The 15,764-nt window shown below is 28.0% G+C and overlaps 1 protein-coding gene across 2 annotated transcripts; it reads right to left on the bottom strand.

Annotated features, from left to right (window-relative positions):
• Window positions 1–4,954: 4,954 nt before the first annotated feature.
• Window positions 4,955–9,727, bottom strand: LOC114181319 (developmental protein SEPALLATA 1-like). Of its 2 annotated transcripts, none has more exons than XM_028067739.1 (8): window positions 9,140–9,727; window positions 6,737–6,815; window positions 6,298–6,362; window positions 6,025–6,124; window positions 5,864–5,905; window positions 5,740–5,781; window positions 5,428–5,564; window positions 4,955–5,343 (listed from the first exon to the last, which is right to left on the bottom strand). In XM_028067739.1, the coding sequence occupies exons 1-8, from the start codon at window positions 9,322–9,324 to the stop codon at window positions 5,238–5,240; spliced, it is 756 nt and encodes a 251-aa protein (XP_027923540.1). In that variant the 5' UTR covers window positions 9,325–9,727; the 3' UTR covers window positions 4,955–5,237. The 2 variants fall into 2 exon arrangements, with proteins under 2 accessions (XP_027923540.1, XP_027923541.1); XM_028067740.1 differs by having other exon boundaries at window positions 6,298–6,359; window positions 9,140–9,726.
• Window positions 9,728–15,764: the final 6,037 nt, after the last annotated feature.

The raw sequence follows: 15,764 nt of genomic DNA, 5'->3' as shown, positions 1-15,764 counted from the left end.
TGTTGATTGATTCAAGGTATCTTAATCTCTTCTCTCTTCTCCATTGCAACAATGTTTCTCGTTTCTCCTCTCTTCATTTTATCTAGTTTTAAGTTTGATTCATTGTTTGATTTTGTTTTAGAGAACGAACGACACTGCTGCGTTTTGATCGACACCGTTGCGTTTTGGTCGAGATCGACACCAACACTGATGGCAACGTTGCTAGCCCCAGGTCTATTTTCTTTTTTCTTCTCTCTTTCTCTCCTTTATTGGTGGATCCATTGAATCTGGTGAATCTGTTGAACACTGATGACAACGTTTTTTTTTAATTCACTAAAAGATTACAAGTCTATAAATTGGGTAAAGGTTAAATATGGGAATTCCTGAAATAATTGAGGTCTAATCTCACGATTGAGGTATAAACCTGACATCTCACTTCTCAAAACATTTTCAGAACATTGTGTCCCTCTATATTTTGTCAGTGATTGGAAGCTACTTCAGCTTTGTCAATATGCTATATATTGGTAAGCATTTCTTCATCTTTGTCACAAGTCAAGTGGATTGATGTCAACTCCAATTGCTTCATATAGAGATGGTTGTGAAGATATTGCTAATGAGTTTGAGTTAATGAGCCATGTAAGAGATTTTGAACTTTGTGATTGAATGGGTACTAGTGCATTCTATTTGAAAAGACCATTAAAATTGCCATTAACTCTAGAGTGTTTTGTATTTGTTATTTTTTAATGTTAGTGATATTGTATGAGGATGTAATGATTTTATAATCATTTTCATTACCAAAAGATTAAATGAATTTATATGGACAGTTATATGATTTTAATTTCTTTTTAATGTTAAGAATTTAAATAATATATTATGTTTAATCTTTAATACTATTAAATTTATAATATTTTTATATTTTTATTATTTTACCTTTTTAAAAAATATTTATGTATTGGATGAAATAATTATTTTATTTTTAAAATATAAATTTATAATTAAATTTAAATTTATAAAAAGTTAAGTTTCATTAAAAATGGATTTAGAAATAGATCTAGATTCTTAATTGATCCAAATATCTAGATATGGATATCTAACTTGATCCTAATATTTGGATATAGATTTTAAAATATCAAAATTGTTTTTTCAAAAAAAAGTGGATATGGATCAAAATCTAAACCATATATTTAAATTCAAATTGGATCTGGAGCAGATATCTAAATATCGAATCCATACTCCCTAAAAAGACAAATTAACTTCTCTTATCTGAAATTAGCACGTAAACCTTGAAAGCTCATCCCTATGTCGACTTTTTTTCTCTTTAGAGATCACTTTTGAACTTTTTTGACGTGAGTAGACCATCACAATTTTTTTCCCAAATTAGACATTTTTACTGTTCAAGTACAATTTTTTGTTACAAAAGATTAAATTTTCATCATTTTTTTTTAATTTCACAAGTTTGCTGTTGGAATTCTGCTTGCTGAAGAACGAATTTCTAAGAACATTTTTTCTAGTTTTATATATTTTATATTTATTTTTAATAAATTATTTTATTAAAATTTATAATTTTTTATAATTTTTTTTGTGAATATAAATTTAAAAAATATATTTAATTTAGTATTTTTAAATTACTTGAATTTTTTTTTAAAATGATTATTATAAAAAAGATAATTTAAACATATTGTAATTATAAAATATGGTAATTATGATTATTTTCTTAAAATTAATTTTGATAAATGTATATTTATTTGGATAAAATCATTTATGTAATAATTTTGTGTGTGTAATAAGTTAGAAAAATAAAATAAAATAATAATATAATTGTTGGTAGAAATATTTGAAAAGAAATTTAATGTAAATTTAAATTTTATATTTTATCTTAAAATGATAATTTAGTATCTTCTTTAAGCTTGCATGTGTCACTAACCATGATTCTTGATTTAAAGTTCTAAATTATAAAATTCATAAAAACATGTCTTTAGAATTTTAAGGAAAAATCTAAAATATATTCCTGAGATTAATTGGGATTAAATTATTCAATATATTCAGATTTATTAGAACATTTATTTTTTGTGAGACCAAACAAAAATATTTATTTATTGATATAAATCTTATTATATTATTTCTCATAATATGATACTAAATGTTCAAATATTTGTTTTTTTATACAAGGAATTAATATTTAGTAAGAAATATTGTTAAATTGTTATAGATTAATTTTAGAATATGATGGATAAATATTTCATAGAAGATAGCATATTTATACATTTTCAATTATTACAAGATTGCTTCATACGACTGTTTACCAACAAATCACACCTACTCCTTAGGAGTTTTTAATTAATAGAATTAACAAATGATTTCTTACAGATACTATACTCTTTTTTATCCATTTTGAAAACTACAAGACAATTTTGAATCGAATGCATATCTAATTAGCCCTTTGGTATGGTTTAAAATGCAACATTTTTAATGCTTTTGAAAATGATCTTAGCCTAAACTTAAGATACATAATGGCATGGATCATAGGAACAAAATTGTGTGCTAATCTTCAACCTAGTAGATGCTTCTTAAGTAAGATCATCTTGGAAATTAGGGTTCTAATAAGCTTAGTGTGTAAAACTAAGCTTTCAAACGAGTAAATAGGAGAAAAAAGATTAAGAGATCTTACCTATGTTTTCCACTTTGAGTCATGGTGTTTCATGTGCTCTTTGAATCTTTAACAAAGCTCAAATTTCTTGTTTAGTAAGATTTTCAATTTTTTTTCATTACTAACCACTAACACTCACAATCTTTCATTATTAAATTTGCTTAAGCTATACTTTAATACTTAATTAAGTCTCTATGATCCACACTCTACTCATCACTTTATTACTTTTTAATTGTTTTTGGAAAGGATTACTTTTTGAATGTTACTTTTCACAAGTTTGGACAATTCTTTTTATAATATATATACAAGTCATAAGATTAATTCACAACCACATCAAGTTCTTTCTTCCATCATAAACAAACATTCGAAGGTTTTGCTTAGTCCAACACCTCAACATGTTGGTGCATAACTTACCCAATAATTTTTGTATAGAAATAAATTATGTTCCCTTTTTAAGGACTTTTTTGTTTTCAAAAATAAAAACATATTTAATTTTTTAAAAAAAGAACTATATTTTTATTATTATAAATTAACAGAACATAATAACTATGTACAGTTCCTATTCTTATTTTATTTTTAAGCTATAAAACATGTAATAATCATGTTTTTATTTTAATTTTGAAATATGTTGTAAAATTAAACTTACTAAACTGATTTTTTATTTTCTTTCTAGAATCATTTTCAAACTAATACATAGCAAAAATTATTTTCTTATTGCTTTATGAAAAAAGATCTTTAAGTTTATCTTCCAAAATAATTTCCAAACGTTGAAAACGCAATACAATACAACAAACTCTGACAAAGCATTTTCCCCTTCTTGTTTGGATTTATTTTGTTTTCCATGTTTAACATAAACTATTTTGAGAAGAAAAAAAAAACAAATATTGATTTTTTCATGTTTGACCTCAAAGTTTCATGTTTTGAAACTCTCATATAATCTAATTAAGAAGAGTGTTAGTAGTAGTACAGATTCTTCTAGGTTTTTTTTTTTTTTTTTTGTATTATTGTTTAGAGTTTATAAAAACTTACTAAAACACATAAGTGAAGCTAGTTTAAGAAGAGAGTGAAGCCAATCAAATTTTATGTTTTTCAATGAATTTCAATCCATCATAAAAAAAAAAAGAAAAAAAAATGTGTTCCTCTGATTTTAGTAGTGAAAGATTGACTAAACAAACACACAGAAACATTGAATGATGAACATATTCAATCAAGTTTCAACTGGTTTTTGAAGTTGAGTATCAAATCCATGATAAGAAGTTTGTGTGATTCCTTGGCCCAAAAAGTTAGAAATGATTATTCTTTGCAGACCAATGAAAATTTCAGAGAACAAACACAACAAGTGGGAAAAAGAATCAATGACTGGTGGATGCATGGACACTTCTTGTGGTCCTCAATTCTCTCTATTCTCTCATTTTCACATCTCCAACTACTCTCCCATTTTCCCACCCTTCAATTCACTTCCTTCCATGCTAATTTAACACCCCCACCAGCTACATAATCAAATTACATAAACTTCTGCAAAAAATTTATTTTGGATCAAACTCAGATACAACATAATCTATGATATTGTTGAGGTTGTCTCTCAAATTTTAAGTTTCATTTCCATAACACATAATATATGCAATAAAATTAGTTAACTCAATCTATTCCTTTGTCATGTGTGAATTCATGTTCTGATCAATAAACAATTAGCATCTTTTGTTCTTTTGTCCGATTGGGTTAATTACAGTAGACATTATTTCATAATTCTGCAACAATTATTTTTGAGATTACAAGGTACAGTTCACCAAGTTCATCAAATTATTTAAAAGGGTCACTGTTACAGTCTACATGATTACAAGGTACACTTTTTGGACCTCTGCTTGTACCAATGTTGTACACAGTTGAATTTGTTGACTCAATTTACTTCAGGGCACTGACCAAAACCAGTGAGAATAGAATAAAACCAATTATGGTTCATAATGTCACCATTTGAGTACAAATTTTTAAGTCAATGCAGGGTCATTTTCACATAAGCTAACTCTAATGAATTCTAAGCAAAAGATGGCTATTGAAAAAGCTTATGATAAGCTCAAAAAGGAATAGTATTCTATTAGAGGTCAACGTTGCAAAACAAACTCTACTAGGTTGATCTTCACTTGTGTAACTTCTTTCTTCAGAATCCTTTAACATCTCTTCCTAATACTTCATGTTTAACAATATTCTGTTTACATATTATCCCTGATGCAGTTAATGATAATCAACGAAACTCTAAGGTTGCTGGTTAAGATATGAAACGAAGAATCAATTCACCAATTGACATAACATGTGGTACACTGATGCAAGAAGTTTAAAGCAGATTGCAAAAGAAAAATGGCATTAACTGGTGATTCAGTCAGATAACACTAGTCATTCAGAGATATTCAACATAGTGTAACCTTCTTACAAGCCAAAAGTCAATGGCTAAAGTTTTAATAGTTTTAAGTCAGTCACTGCTGTTTTTATGCCAAAACAAATAACAGAAGCACAAGCAGCATTTACACATTTCCAACACCAAAGAGGCATTTTTTGACTTTGACCTTAGGTGTCTGCTAAATTTTATTTATGTAGCCAGCTAAATACTTAGCTCAGCTCAAAGCATCCATCCAGGGATAAAACCGTTCACTTGTTGAACTTGTTGAGCTTGAGTTGTAGCAGTTAACTGATCTGAGGCTTCAGGGTTGTACCTGTAGTCAGAACTGCATCAAGGAACACACATTAAAATACAATTCAAAATCACCCTCTGCATAAAAATACATGAAAAATGATTGTATATTATATACCCTATCTGCAATGTAGGGTTGCACTCCAATGGCTGGAAGAAGCCTTGAGAATGAGCATTCTGAGTAGCATAAGACATACTTTGATCACCAGCTTCCCATGTTTGCCTATACTGGTTTCTTGAATTGATTTCATCCAGCTGCCAACATAGTAATCATGAACCAATTCATCATTAGCAAAAGATACAATGTTACCACTTTCATCAAACACTTCTGAATAGAGTTTCCATATTGTAAAATATTAAAGGTACAATGCACAATCACATTATGAGACAGAACGACAAGAACATTATGGATAGTGTTTAATGTTTTTACCTTCATGGTCAAAGCTCTGTTTGCTTCTACCAACATCTGCTCCTGTAAGCAAACAATAGCTTGAAAGTGTTAGCCAAACATAAATTTTGATTTTCCTATGACTATGCTAACACCATATATATACCTTATTTTGAAGATCAGCTAACTGGTCCAGCATGAATTGAGTCTGCAAAATATAGTGTGAGAAAATTACTAATCTGCTTTTCAGAATGGAACATCAGAGTTTCATATATAACATGTCCCAAGTTTACATTTGTAGAACATAAAAGGTTGTATTTTTATTACCTTTGTCGACCTCACTTGCTTGAGAGATGAATCTAGCTGCCTCTCAAGCTGCTCAAGTTCTTTGGTATTTAATGGGCCCAAGTCTTCACCTAGAAGGTTTCTGCAGCATGGAACAAGAACATGGTCTTAATCGAAACACTACTGATGCAAATGCTAAACCTCTTTTGAAAAATTTAATAATGATGACTAAGTGAATGGAAGAAAATTTAATATAGGTTTTCTTAGTACTAAATTTGAAAGGAGTTTTACAAAATACTTTCACATGAAATTCACCTTTGGGTCCTCTGAAGAGATTCAAATCTTCCTTTCAGCTTCAAGTACTCACGATAGCTGCTCTGCTACAAAAGCAAATGACAAATGAAGAATAACAAAGTGCCTTTAACGGAAAACATAATATATATTTTAATGTTAGCAATCAAAGTTCAAGCTATTAACAAGATTGTTTCCTAAGTGAAAATCTCGAGATGTTATTTCTGTAATCATTCTATAACAACGGTAATTTGAAGTTTCTTCATACTGTTAACAACAGCAATAGACATATATATTATTTAGTAAATTTAGTACATAATTTTACAAAAATAGTCTCTTTCTTGAAAAATACATTACTTTTATATGCAATAAATGCAAATATTCTCTCAAATGTTTATAAACAAATTAAGAAAAAACTTATTAATACTTTAATATTTTCTTCAAAACAACGACTTTTTCATACCTCAAGTTCTTTGGCAGGTTTGCTGACTTCAACTGCACCATAGCTGCACTTTTGGTACCTTTCAAGTGTTTTGAGCATGCTGCAGATTCAATAAAAAAGAAAGGAAGAACTAGTAAAAATGATGTTCCAAAATAATACAACACTACTTACACTATAGCATCATGAGCATAAATATTATATTATTCATCTAGATCACACTTACCTTTGATGTTCCAAAATGAATAAAATGTGAGAAAATTTTAATCATATATCTATCATAAAAACAAATAAAATGGCTTCAAATTATAAAGTAAAAAGCTACAATTTTCTTACTACTTTCCTAAACTAATACACGAAGTAGTTGATAACAAAATGCAACATAATAAGGCTGCAGAAAATATTATGTAATTATATCAGGACCTTCATTTCTAGGGCATAATCTCACTGCAAAATTTCCATTATGAGATACAAAATTGTACGCGAAATTGAGTATAATCTGTTGATGAAAAAAAAAAAAGTTTCCGTATAATAAGCACTATTTTCCCTGAATTGATTCACTTGATCTTTGTAGCAATATAATGGGTAGTTAGAATATCAGACTATAGTCAGAGCATAGAACAAAAGGACATCAAGATCTATGAAAAGGTACTTTTATGGGTAACTTTATAAAAAAAATAAGATAAATATAAAACTCATGATTTTTTTTTTAAAGTATAATTTACTCAATTTAATGGTCAACATGCTTAAATAAGAGAGAATACACCTTTAAAGTGCTAGACATGATGAATTAATAATATTTAAACCTTGTAGTTACAGTTAAATTAAACCCAAATTCATGCATGCACCTGCATTTCTTAATGAAAACACATTTGTGCATGGGGTTGTGTCATAACATAATAAAAGCATAAATAGCATCATTTATACAACAGCTACTCTTGGATAGCATAAAAATAATTTGAATAAAAAAATGTATTGTAATATTACACTGAATTAGTCTCTAATTGCTAATAAATAGGGTTATATCCAAAGTTATGAACCCTTTTTTCTTTGGTGAATTTTATTTTTGTCAAACACTGAATCCTTCAAGCTTTAATGGCAGTGAAGCAATATAATCACATTGATGACAAAAACAACCTTTAAAATCAATCTGTTGTGCATATAAATAATCTGATACTATATATGAAAAGGCACACGTTTTTGTGAGAATTTATTTCAATAACAAATTCATTCTTAATGTCTAATTCCCCACTAGAGGATAGAGAAATCCACAAAAATCAAGAGAAGCCATCAATAACATGGTTTAATTCGTTGTCATTAAATGTTCAACATAAAAACTTTCTCAGCATTGAACTTCAATGAGATACACTCATAAAACCTCACCACTAATAAATTCATTAGTTAAGTACTTTGCTTTTATAGTGAGGTATAACACAAATCTGTAGGATGACACACAATCAAATTTCAACTAAAATAAAGTGAAGAAAAAAAAATAGAAATTTTACATCGAAAATACTAAAATGATTTTGTATATATTATTTATATTATGTGGTTATGTAGATATATAGATAGATATAATGATAAAGTTCAGCTTTATTAAGAAAAAAAAAAAACTATTAAATGCAGCAATTTCAGGGAAAAGGTCACCGTACACTGATAATAAACAGTGGTAAGGTGATGAAATAAAACATCTTTTATTGGTTTCCAAATTTCGAACTATTTGTTTTAGAGTGAAGAAATAGTGTTTATTTGTTTTTGGTGCAGCACACTACATGCTTACATTCTGTCCTTTGTTTCATTGGACTTAAGATGTGTTCAAGCTGTCATAGAACTTCATTTCAGGACAATCAAGTACTCCTGCTAATACATCTTCGTCATACATAGATATAACCAAACTTTTAAGGAAAAAAAAACCAAGAAAACAAACAAAATCAGCTTAATATGAAAAAACACAGATCCATTAGCCTTCTCAGTGAACAAAAAGAGTCCAAGCAGGAAAAGAAATTTCATTGAATTATGCAGAAACCCCTGAAAGCATGTGGGGGAAGAGAGAACACAAAATCCACCAAAATTTTCCGTACAGGAAAACAAAACATCACTTATTTTTCAGATCATGAACCGCATCACCAGATCTCACAACCTTACATTCAAAAGACCAAACCAGAGCTGAAATATTCATTAATTTCTTCAACTCCATAGGAAACAGATAAGAAAAGAAAAAGGTAGGAAAGAGAAATATGAAAGTTCTTCTCAGGCCACAGAATCCACAAACTAAGAAATGAGATTCAAGCAGTTATGATGAATATTAAAAAAACGAAAACAATCTTACATATACTTGCAGATACAAACACAGATACATAAAAGAAAGATGAAAGCCATTAATGATTTTATGAGCTCAGAAAAGAAAAAAAAGAAAAAACAACATACCTTGAACTGCTGCAAAATTCATAAAGCTTGCCACGGGTGGAAAAGATGATAAGGGCAACCTCAGCATCACAAAGAACAGAAAGTTCATAGGCTTTCTTGAGAAGGCCATTTCTCCTCTTTGCAAACGTTACCTGTCTGTTTATCTTGTTCTCTATCCTTTTGAGTTCCACTCTTCCCCTCCCCATGTTTTCCCACTTAATTCTTATCAATATTAATACTATTATTGTGTTATTCTATTCCCCACTCTTATTCAAAATTTACCCTTTTCTTATTTATTTCTTTATTTCTTCTTTCATACGTACAGTTTCTATTTTTTTCCACCCCTTCCTTCTCTTAGGTACCTGTTGAACCTTCTTTTCTGGGTCAGTACCCAAGTGCAGCCAAATTTGTGAAAAACAAGAGAGAGTTCTCAAGTTCAAAACTTGGAACCCTAGAGAGAGAGAAGAAAAATCAAGAGAGAGAAAGATCACAAAGCTAACAACAACAGCAACAACACAATAGTTCTAAGTGTTTATCTCTCTTTGCTAACTCATCATTTTCATCCTCAAATGTTCTCTTTTTTTTTCTTTTCTCTTTTATCTTCTTCCAATCTCCACCATAAAATGGAGTGCAGCTTAGGGTTGGTCTGAGTTTCCTGTTTCATACAAGTTTCTTTTTATCGTGCTTTACTCGGCTGAGGTATTTTTGGCAAAAACAATTTCCTCATTCGCGCCTGCTTCGCGTGTAAAACACGCGCCTTTTGGCTCCGTCTTGCTGCAAAGCCGCGTGTTCCTCACGGGCGCGTTGCGACAGCTGTCGTAGGTGTGCGTTGTTATTAAGAAAATGTGTAATTTTTTCATTGTATTAACTTAAGTAGAGCAGAGCAAGAACGTCGTCAGATACCTTAAAGTGGACCCTCCACGTGTCAACTTATCAGTGGCTTCCGATTTCTAGCATGCAAAATGGGAATTAGTATTCAGATATAGGCTGGGATGATGATGATAATAATAATATTATAATCAGATTAATATTAGGTAGATAATTATACTGCATATTAATAACATTTTTTTGGGACTTTTTATAGATGTTTTGTAAAATGTTATAAAAATTATAAAAATATTTAGAAAATTCAATTCTGTAGTTTTTATAGAAAACTTTAAAAAGTATATAATAATGTAATGCAATTTTGGTTTCTATTGAATTAAATCAAAACCAGATTTACGATTCATGTTTAAATTGTAATTATTTTAAATAGCTTATTTTTGACAAAAATTTCAAAAATTAACACACAATAATAGATGAAATTGTTCCAATAGTAGTTTTTAAGAAGTTACTTTTTATTTCTAACTTTAATAATATAGTACCAGATCATTTATTTTATATTATATATACAATTTTATTGAATTTTAAAATATCACTATTTTTTTTGTTAAAAATCTAAGAACGGGTTAACAAATATAAATAAAGTATAAAATAGACTGTCATATATATTAACTATTTTTTCTATACCTTTTATCTTACAGTTTAATGAAAATGATCAGAAGTTTATACTTGTTAGTCAAAAGGGATAAGAATATGGCCCTTAACTAGTACTTGACTTCATCAAAATATTTGTCTCTCCAAATATGTTAATTTTTTTTTTTTAAGTATTTAGAAGTTAGTTTAAAAATCATTTTTACTCCTAAACAAGGAATGTATTTCTTTTAACTTCTTTTTATTTAGAGTTTGAAATGTGTACGGAAAACTTTACAAGTATTCTTAATTTTAATTTAAAGATAATCTGAATAATTTGTTTTAGGTTAAATTTGATTGTTTTAGTTTCTTTTATTTATATTATTCAAATGCACTTGTAAAAATAGTTTTTAATCACTATTTTATTTGTCTCTCAACTTTAATAATTAATGACTCATTTTTTCTAAAAAGTTACTTCTACGTAAAATTAATTCGATAAAGTTATATAACTTCAATTTTATTAAAAAGCATAATTGATTATGTTTAAATATAAATACTCTCTTCTGTAAGTGTTTGATAAAAGGTTTGATAGAAAATGTTTCATTATGCTTGGGGAAAAGAATCAAAACATTCCAAGATAATGAAAGCTTGAATACAAAGACATTTAAGCAAGGTCCAAATATGTGTTTACAAGAGTCGACAAACTAACATAACGTCTAACAGATTAATTAGATACATTTTAACAGAAAAAACAAAACATATCACCTCCCTAAAGCAGGTGAGCATAGATATTATGAATGCACAACTTGGAGATGACAAAATTGAAGGCAAAATGATGAAAGACTTTGGTAAATACATTAGTTAGCTGACTTGTTGAAGGAACATGTATGAGTCTTATAAGATCATCTTGTATCTTTTGCCGAATGATACGACAATCAATCTTAGATACTATTTATGAGATACTATTTCCAGCAAGAATAACATCATCAACATAAAGCAATAGAATGTCAATCATAGAATCATATATGTTCACAAAAAGAGAGTGGTCAATAGTACTATGCTTATACCCCAGATGAAGAAGTTCAGATGTCAGCTTTTGATTCCAATTTCTACTTGCTTATTTCTAGTCGTACAGGGATTTATAAAACTTACAAACAAGTTTTGGGTGAGAAAAAGAAAGACCTAAAGAGGCTTCATATAGATTTCTTCACGCAAATCCCTATGGAAAAAGGCATTATCAACATCCAATTGGTGTCCAATCCAATTATTTGCATTGGTCAAAGCTATAATAAGACATATAATGGGCAGTTTCACAACGGGTGAGAAGGTTCCAAAGTAATCAACATCTTCAATTTGGGTAAAACCCTTAGCCACTAGATATGATTTGAATCTATCAATCGAGCCATCTGCTTAGTGTTTGATCTTGTAAACTCATTCGTAGCCTATTAAGAGTTCTTGCCAGAAGGAAGATCAACTAATGTCCAAGTATCTCTTTTATCAAGAACTTGAAGTTAGAATCTATATATTGTTGCCAACAATGAGACTAATTACCTTCTTTAAAGGAAGAGGGTTCAACTTGTGCAAAAATGTTATGACAAAAAGAAGTATGGTTAGAATAACAATTATTTTAGGAAAGAAACAAATGCAAGTGATATGGAGTGGAAAACTGAGATTGAGAGCTAGAAGCAGAACCATGGTAATATTGGTCCAACTATTGAGGCTTGTTTCAAACTCGATGAGAAGTTCTAGGAGCAGAACTAGTAGCTCTAGTATTGTCAAAATCAGTGTGAGAATTGTCATGAGATTCTTGTGTAGGATATGTGACAATTGAAATTGGCCAAGAAGGAAAATTGAAAGCAATAATGCCATATGATTGATCAAGAACACTATTCTAACTTGGAGAATCTTCTTGTAAAAGAGAATAAGGAAAAATATCTTCATGAAAAATAACATTTCTCGAAACAATAATGGATTTTGATTAAATATCATACAAAACATAGCTCTCGATTCCATATTGATAACCGAGAAAAATGCACTTTAAACTTATGGAATCAAGTATAGTTCTACTGGTAGTAGTCGAGCTAGCATAAGAAAGGCAACCAAAGACTTTTAGATGAGAAAAATGAGGGTAAAAAAGTTCATACGGAGATTTATTATGCAAAAAAAAAAAGTTATGGAGTCTATTTATAATATGAACAACAACTTTGAGAGAATAAGACCAAAATATATTTGTGACTTCTGTTTGAAAAAGAAGAGCTCTACAAATATTTAACAGGTGTTGATGTTTCCTCTCAACAATCTCATTTTGTTGAGGGGTTGTAACACGATAAGTTTTCAACCTTCATCTTATTCACGACCTTCTGATAACACAAGTTGTACTTCTAATGTTGAAAATGTCTTGGTTATGTAAATAAACTTTATTATGCATAGGGATGTTAACGGGCGGGTAGAATATGAGTAGTGGCTCCCATGTACCTTACTTGCTGCATAAATATATGCCACTTACCCGTCCCCATATCCGTGCGAGTATCCATTATGTACTCGTATATTTTTTTAATACCCACGGGTACCTGTCGGTATTTTAAGAAAATAAAACAAAATATTTAACAACATATTTTAACCATAAATTCAAATAAAATACAATACATAATATTCATAAATTTCAAACAAAGTCCAAACAATCCATTTAAATAGTGTTAAATGACACTTTACAAAGGAATGACGATTTTTTGAAGACCAATTGATAAAAAATAACTCATTCAAAATCAATATATTAATATTTTAATCATTTTTTTAATTTAAATTATAGTATAGCGGATACGGGTATCCACGGGTACAAATACTATGATACCCTTACCCGCTCATGTTAACATGTAAGTATAAAAAATATTCGTACCCGTTATCCGCGCGAATATCCATTTATAATATATATTTCTTACCCACTGAGAGTTTTGTCCACAAATACCTGAGGGTACAAATTTTTTTTACATCCCTAACTATGCATTTAATATACCACCAATGTTAGAAATATCCTACTAACTTAAGAGTAAGAATATTTTTACATATACATTCATTCTTTCTTTTTTTTTCATAATTAAGTACATAGTTGAACAATATTACAATACAAAAATTAAGGAACAAGAAACAAAAAAAAAAAAATTGTAAAGGTCTTGTGAACATTGTTGGGTCACTTATAATATTATTTTTCACTTTCTTTTTGGAGATTTTAAGCATATATTTGATTTCAAAATAGCTAATGGACCATAATCCAACCTACGTTTTAAGACCATCGAGGATCCAATGGTTTTAATAGGGATCTATTAAATATTTATAAGTATTTTAATTTTTTTTCTTAGTTATATCTTCATCTTTCAACAATTGTATTAATATAAAATAAAGAAAATATTAATAGGATAATAATATACTTTTGTTTTTTAAAATTGTGGAGTTTGTACGAATTATGCATGGCAAGTGATCAATAAAGCTAAGGCCATTGATGGTTCTTAATAGGTTTAATTAGTATACTATAAGAAAATATTTTATTAATAATTAATTTTAATGACTAAAAGTTGTTATTACAGTGATCAATTTAGACACCAATTTACAAAATAAAAATTATTGGTTACTAAAACAGTTACTATTATGAATAAAAAGTTATAATTGGTCTCTAAATTGGTTTTTAAACTTTTGCTACCAAGGTTTTAGCTACTAAGGAAATTGGTAACTAAATATTAGCTACTATAAGATTTTTTCTACCAAAGGAATTGGTTTCTAAATTAGTCTTTAATTAATTAGTGACCAATTTAGGGACCAATTATAATTTTTTATTCATAGTAGTAAATATTTTAGTAACCAATACTTTTTTATTTCGTAAATTGGTATTTAAATTGGTTACTAGAGTGATTGAAAATTTTGGGTCACTAAAATTGGTTGTTAAATGAGACATTTTCTTGTAGTGGTAATTTGGTCCTTACATTTAGGCCTTTGATTTATTTTGATCCTTACATTTATTTTTGACTTAATTTAGTTCCTAATTTCGTAAGAAGGCTTAATGTGATATCTTCCGTTAAACTGACCTTAACATCATTTGAAAGTATTATGTGTTAAAATCTAGGTCTCTCATTTGTTGAAATTTAGGTCATCTTATATCCTAGAACTCATATGATTTTGACACGTGTCACAAGTAAAAAATAACCAAGATTTTGACACTTGATAGATTCAGACTTTGACACATGAAGGACCCAGATTTTGACATGTGGCACTTTCAAACAACTTTAATGTCAATTTAACGAAAGTGACTATATTGAGATTTTTTACATAAGAAATGTTTTAAGTTTTTTTTTTTATAAAATAAGACTAAATTGAGTAATATATATATATATATATATATATATATATATATATATAAGAACAAAAAATAAATAGAACTAAATATCATATTACTAACTAAGCCAACTGAGTATTTATCATGAAAAAGTATGAAAATAAAGAAAACAGAGAAAAATAAAAATCTAATGTAATATAAACATAAAAGCAAAATTTATTATATATTTCAAACCTTTTCCACTAATTAGAAGACATTTGCATGAAGATTAATATGATAATCAATGAACAAAGACATTATCAAATCTTAATATTTTATTCATAGTAATTATTTTTAAATTTAATAACATAATTTTAAAATAAATTAAATTAATATAAATTTTACAATTTTATTATTTGATTTAGTTTAATATATTTCCATTTTAAAATATAAATTTTATTTATAGAAATTTAATTATTATTTTTTAATTTTAAATTTATTTGAATTCTAATTTATTTTTTTATTAAGTTCTTTTAAAAATTGTATTTTATAAAACTATTAATATAAAAATATTACATTATTACATTAATTAAATCATCCACAAACTTTTCTTTTATTTTCCTTCACTTTTCAATTACTTTTCTCTCAATAACACAACTTTAAGTGTAATTTCAAAATTTGATATGTAGAATATTTGATAAAGAATAATTTTTAATTAATTATTTAATGAATATTGCATTTAAATTTTATAGTATGATTACACTAAATTAACTAAATTAACATATTTTTTAGATGTTCGTGTGTTTTTATTACTAATCAATATCATGACCTTTAATAAATTTAAATTTGATTTTCTCAATAATAGTCTAATAAGGGTCATTGGGATTGCAT

Source organism: Vigna unguiculata, chromosome 4, assembly GCF_004118075.2.
Source record: "Vigna unguiculata cultivar IT97K-499-35 chromosome 4, ASM411807v1, whole genome shotgun sequence".
Classification (NCBI taxonomy): Eukaryota; Viridiplantae; Streptophyta; class Magnoliopsida; order Fabales; family Fabaceae; genus Vigna; species Vigna unguiculata.
Note: the sequence above shows the minus strand (reverse complement) of the source record. Positions and strands in the feature narration are given on the sequence as shown.

Bases quoted from the DNA above. Each gene is read 5' to 3' on its own strand.
- LOC114181319 (XM_028067739.1), bottom strand. From the start codon at position 9,324: ATGGGGAGGGGAAGAGTGGAACTCAAAAGGATAGAGAACAAGATAAAC. The intron at 5,906-6,024 runs GTAATAAAAATA...TATATTTTGCAG, and splicing joins AGCAAGTGAGGTCGACAAAG to ACTCAATTCATGCTGGACCA. The intron at 5,344-5,427 runs GTATATAATATA...TCCTTGATGCAG, and splicing joins AACCCTACATTGCAGATAGG to TTCTGACTACAGGTACAACC.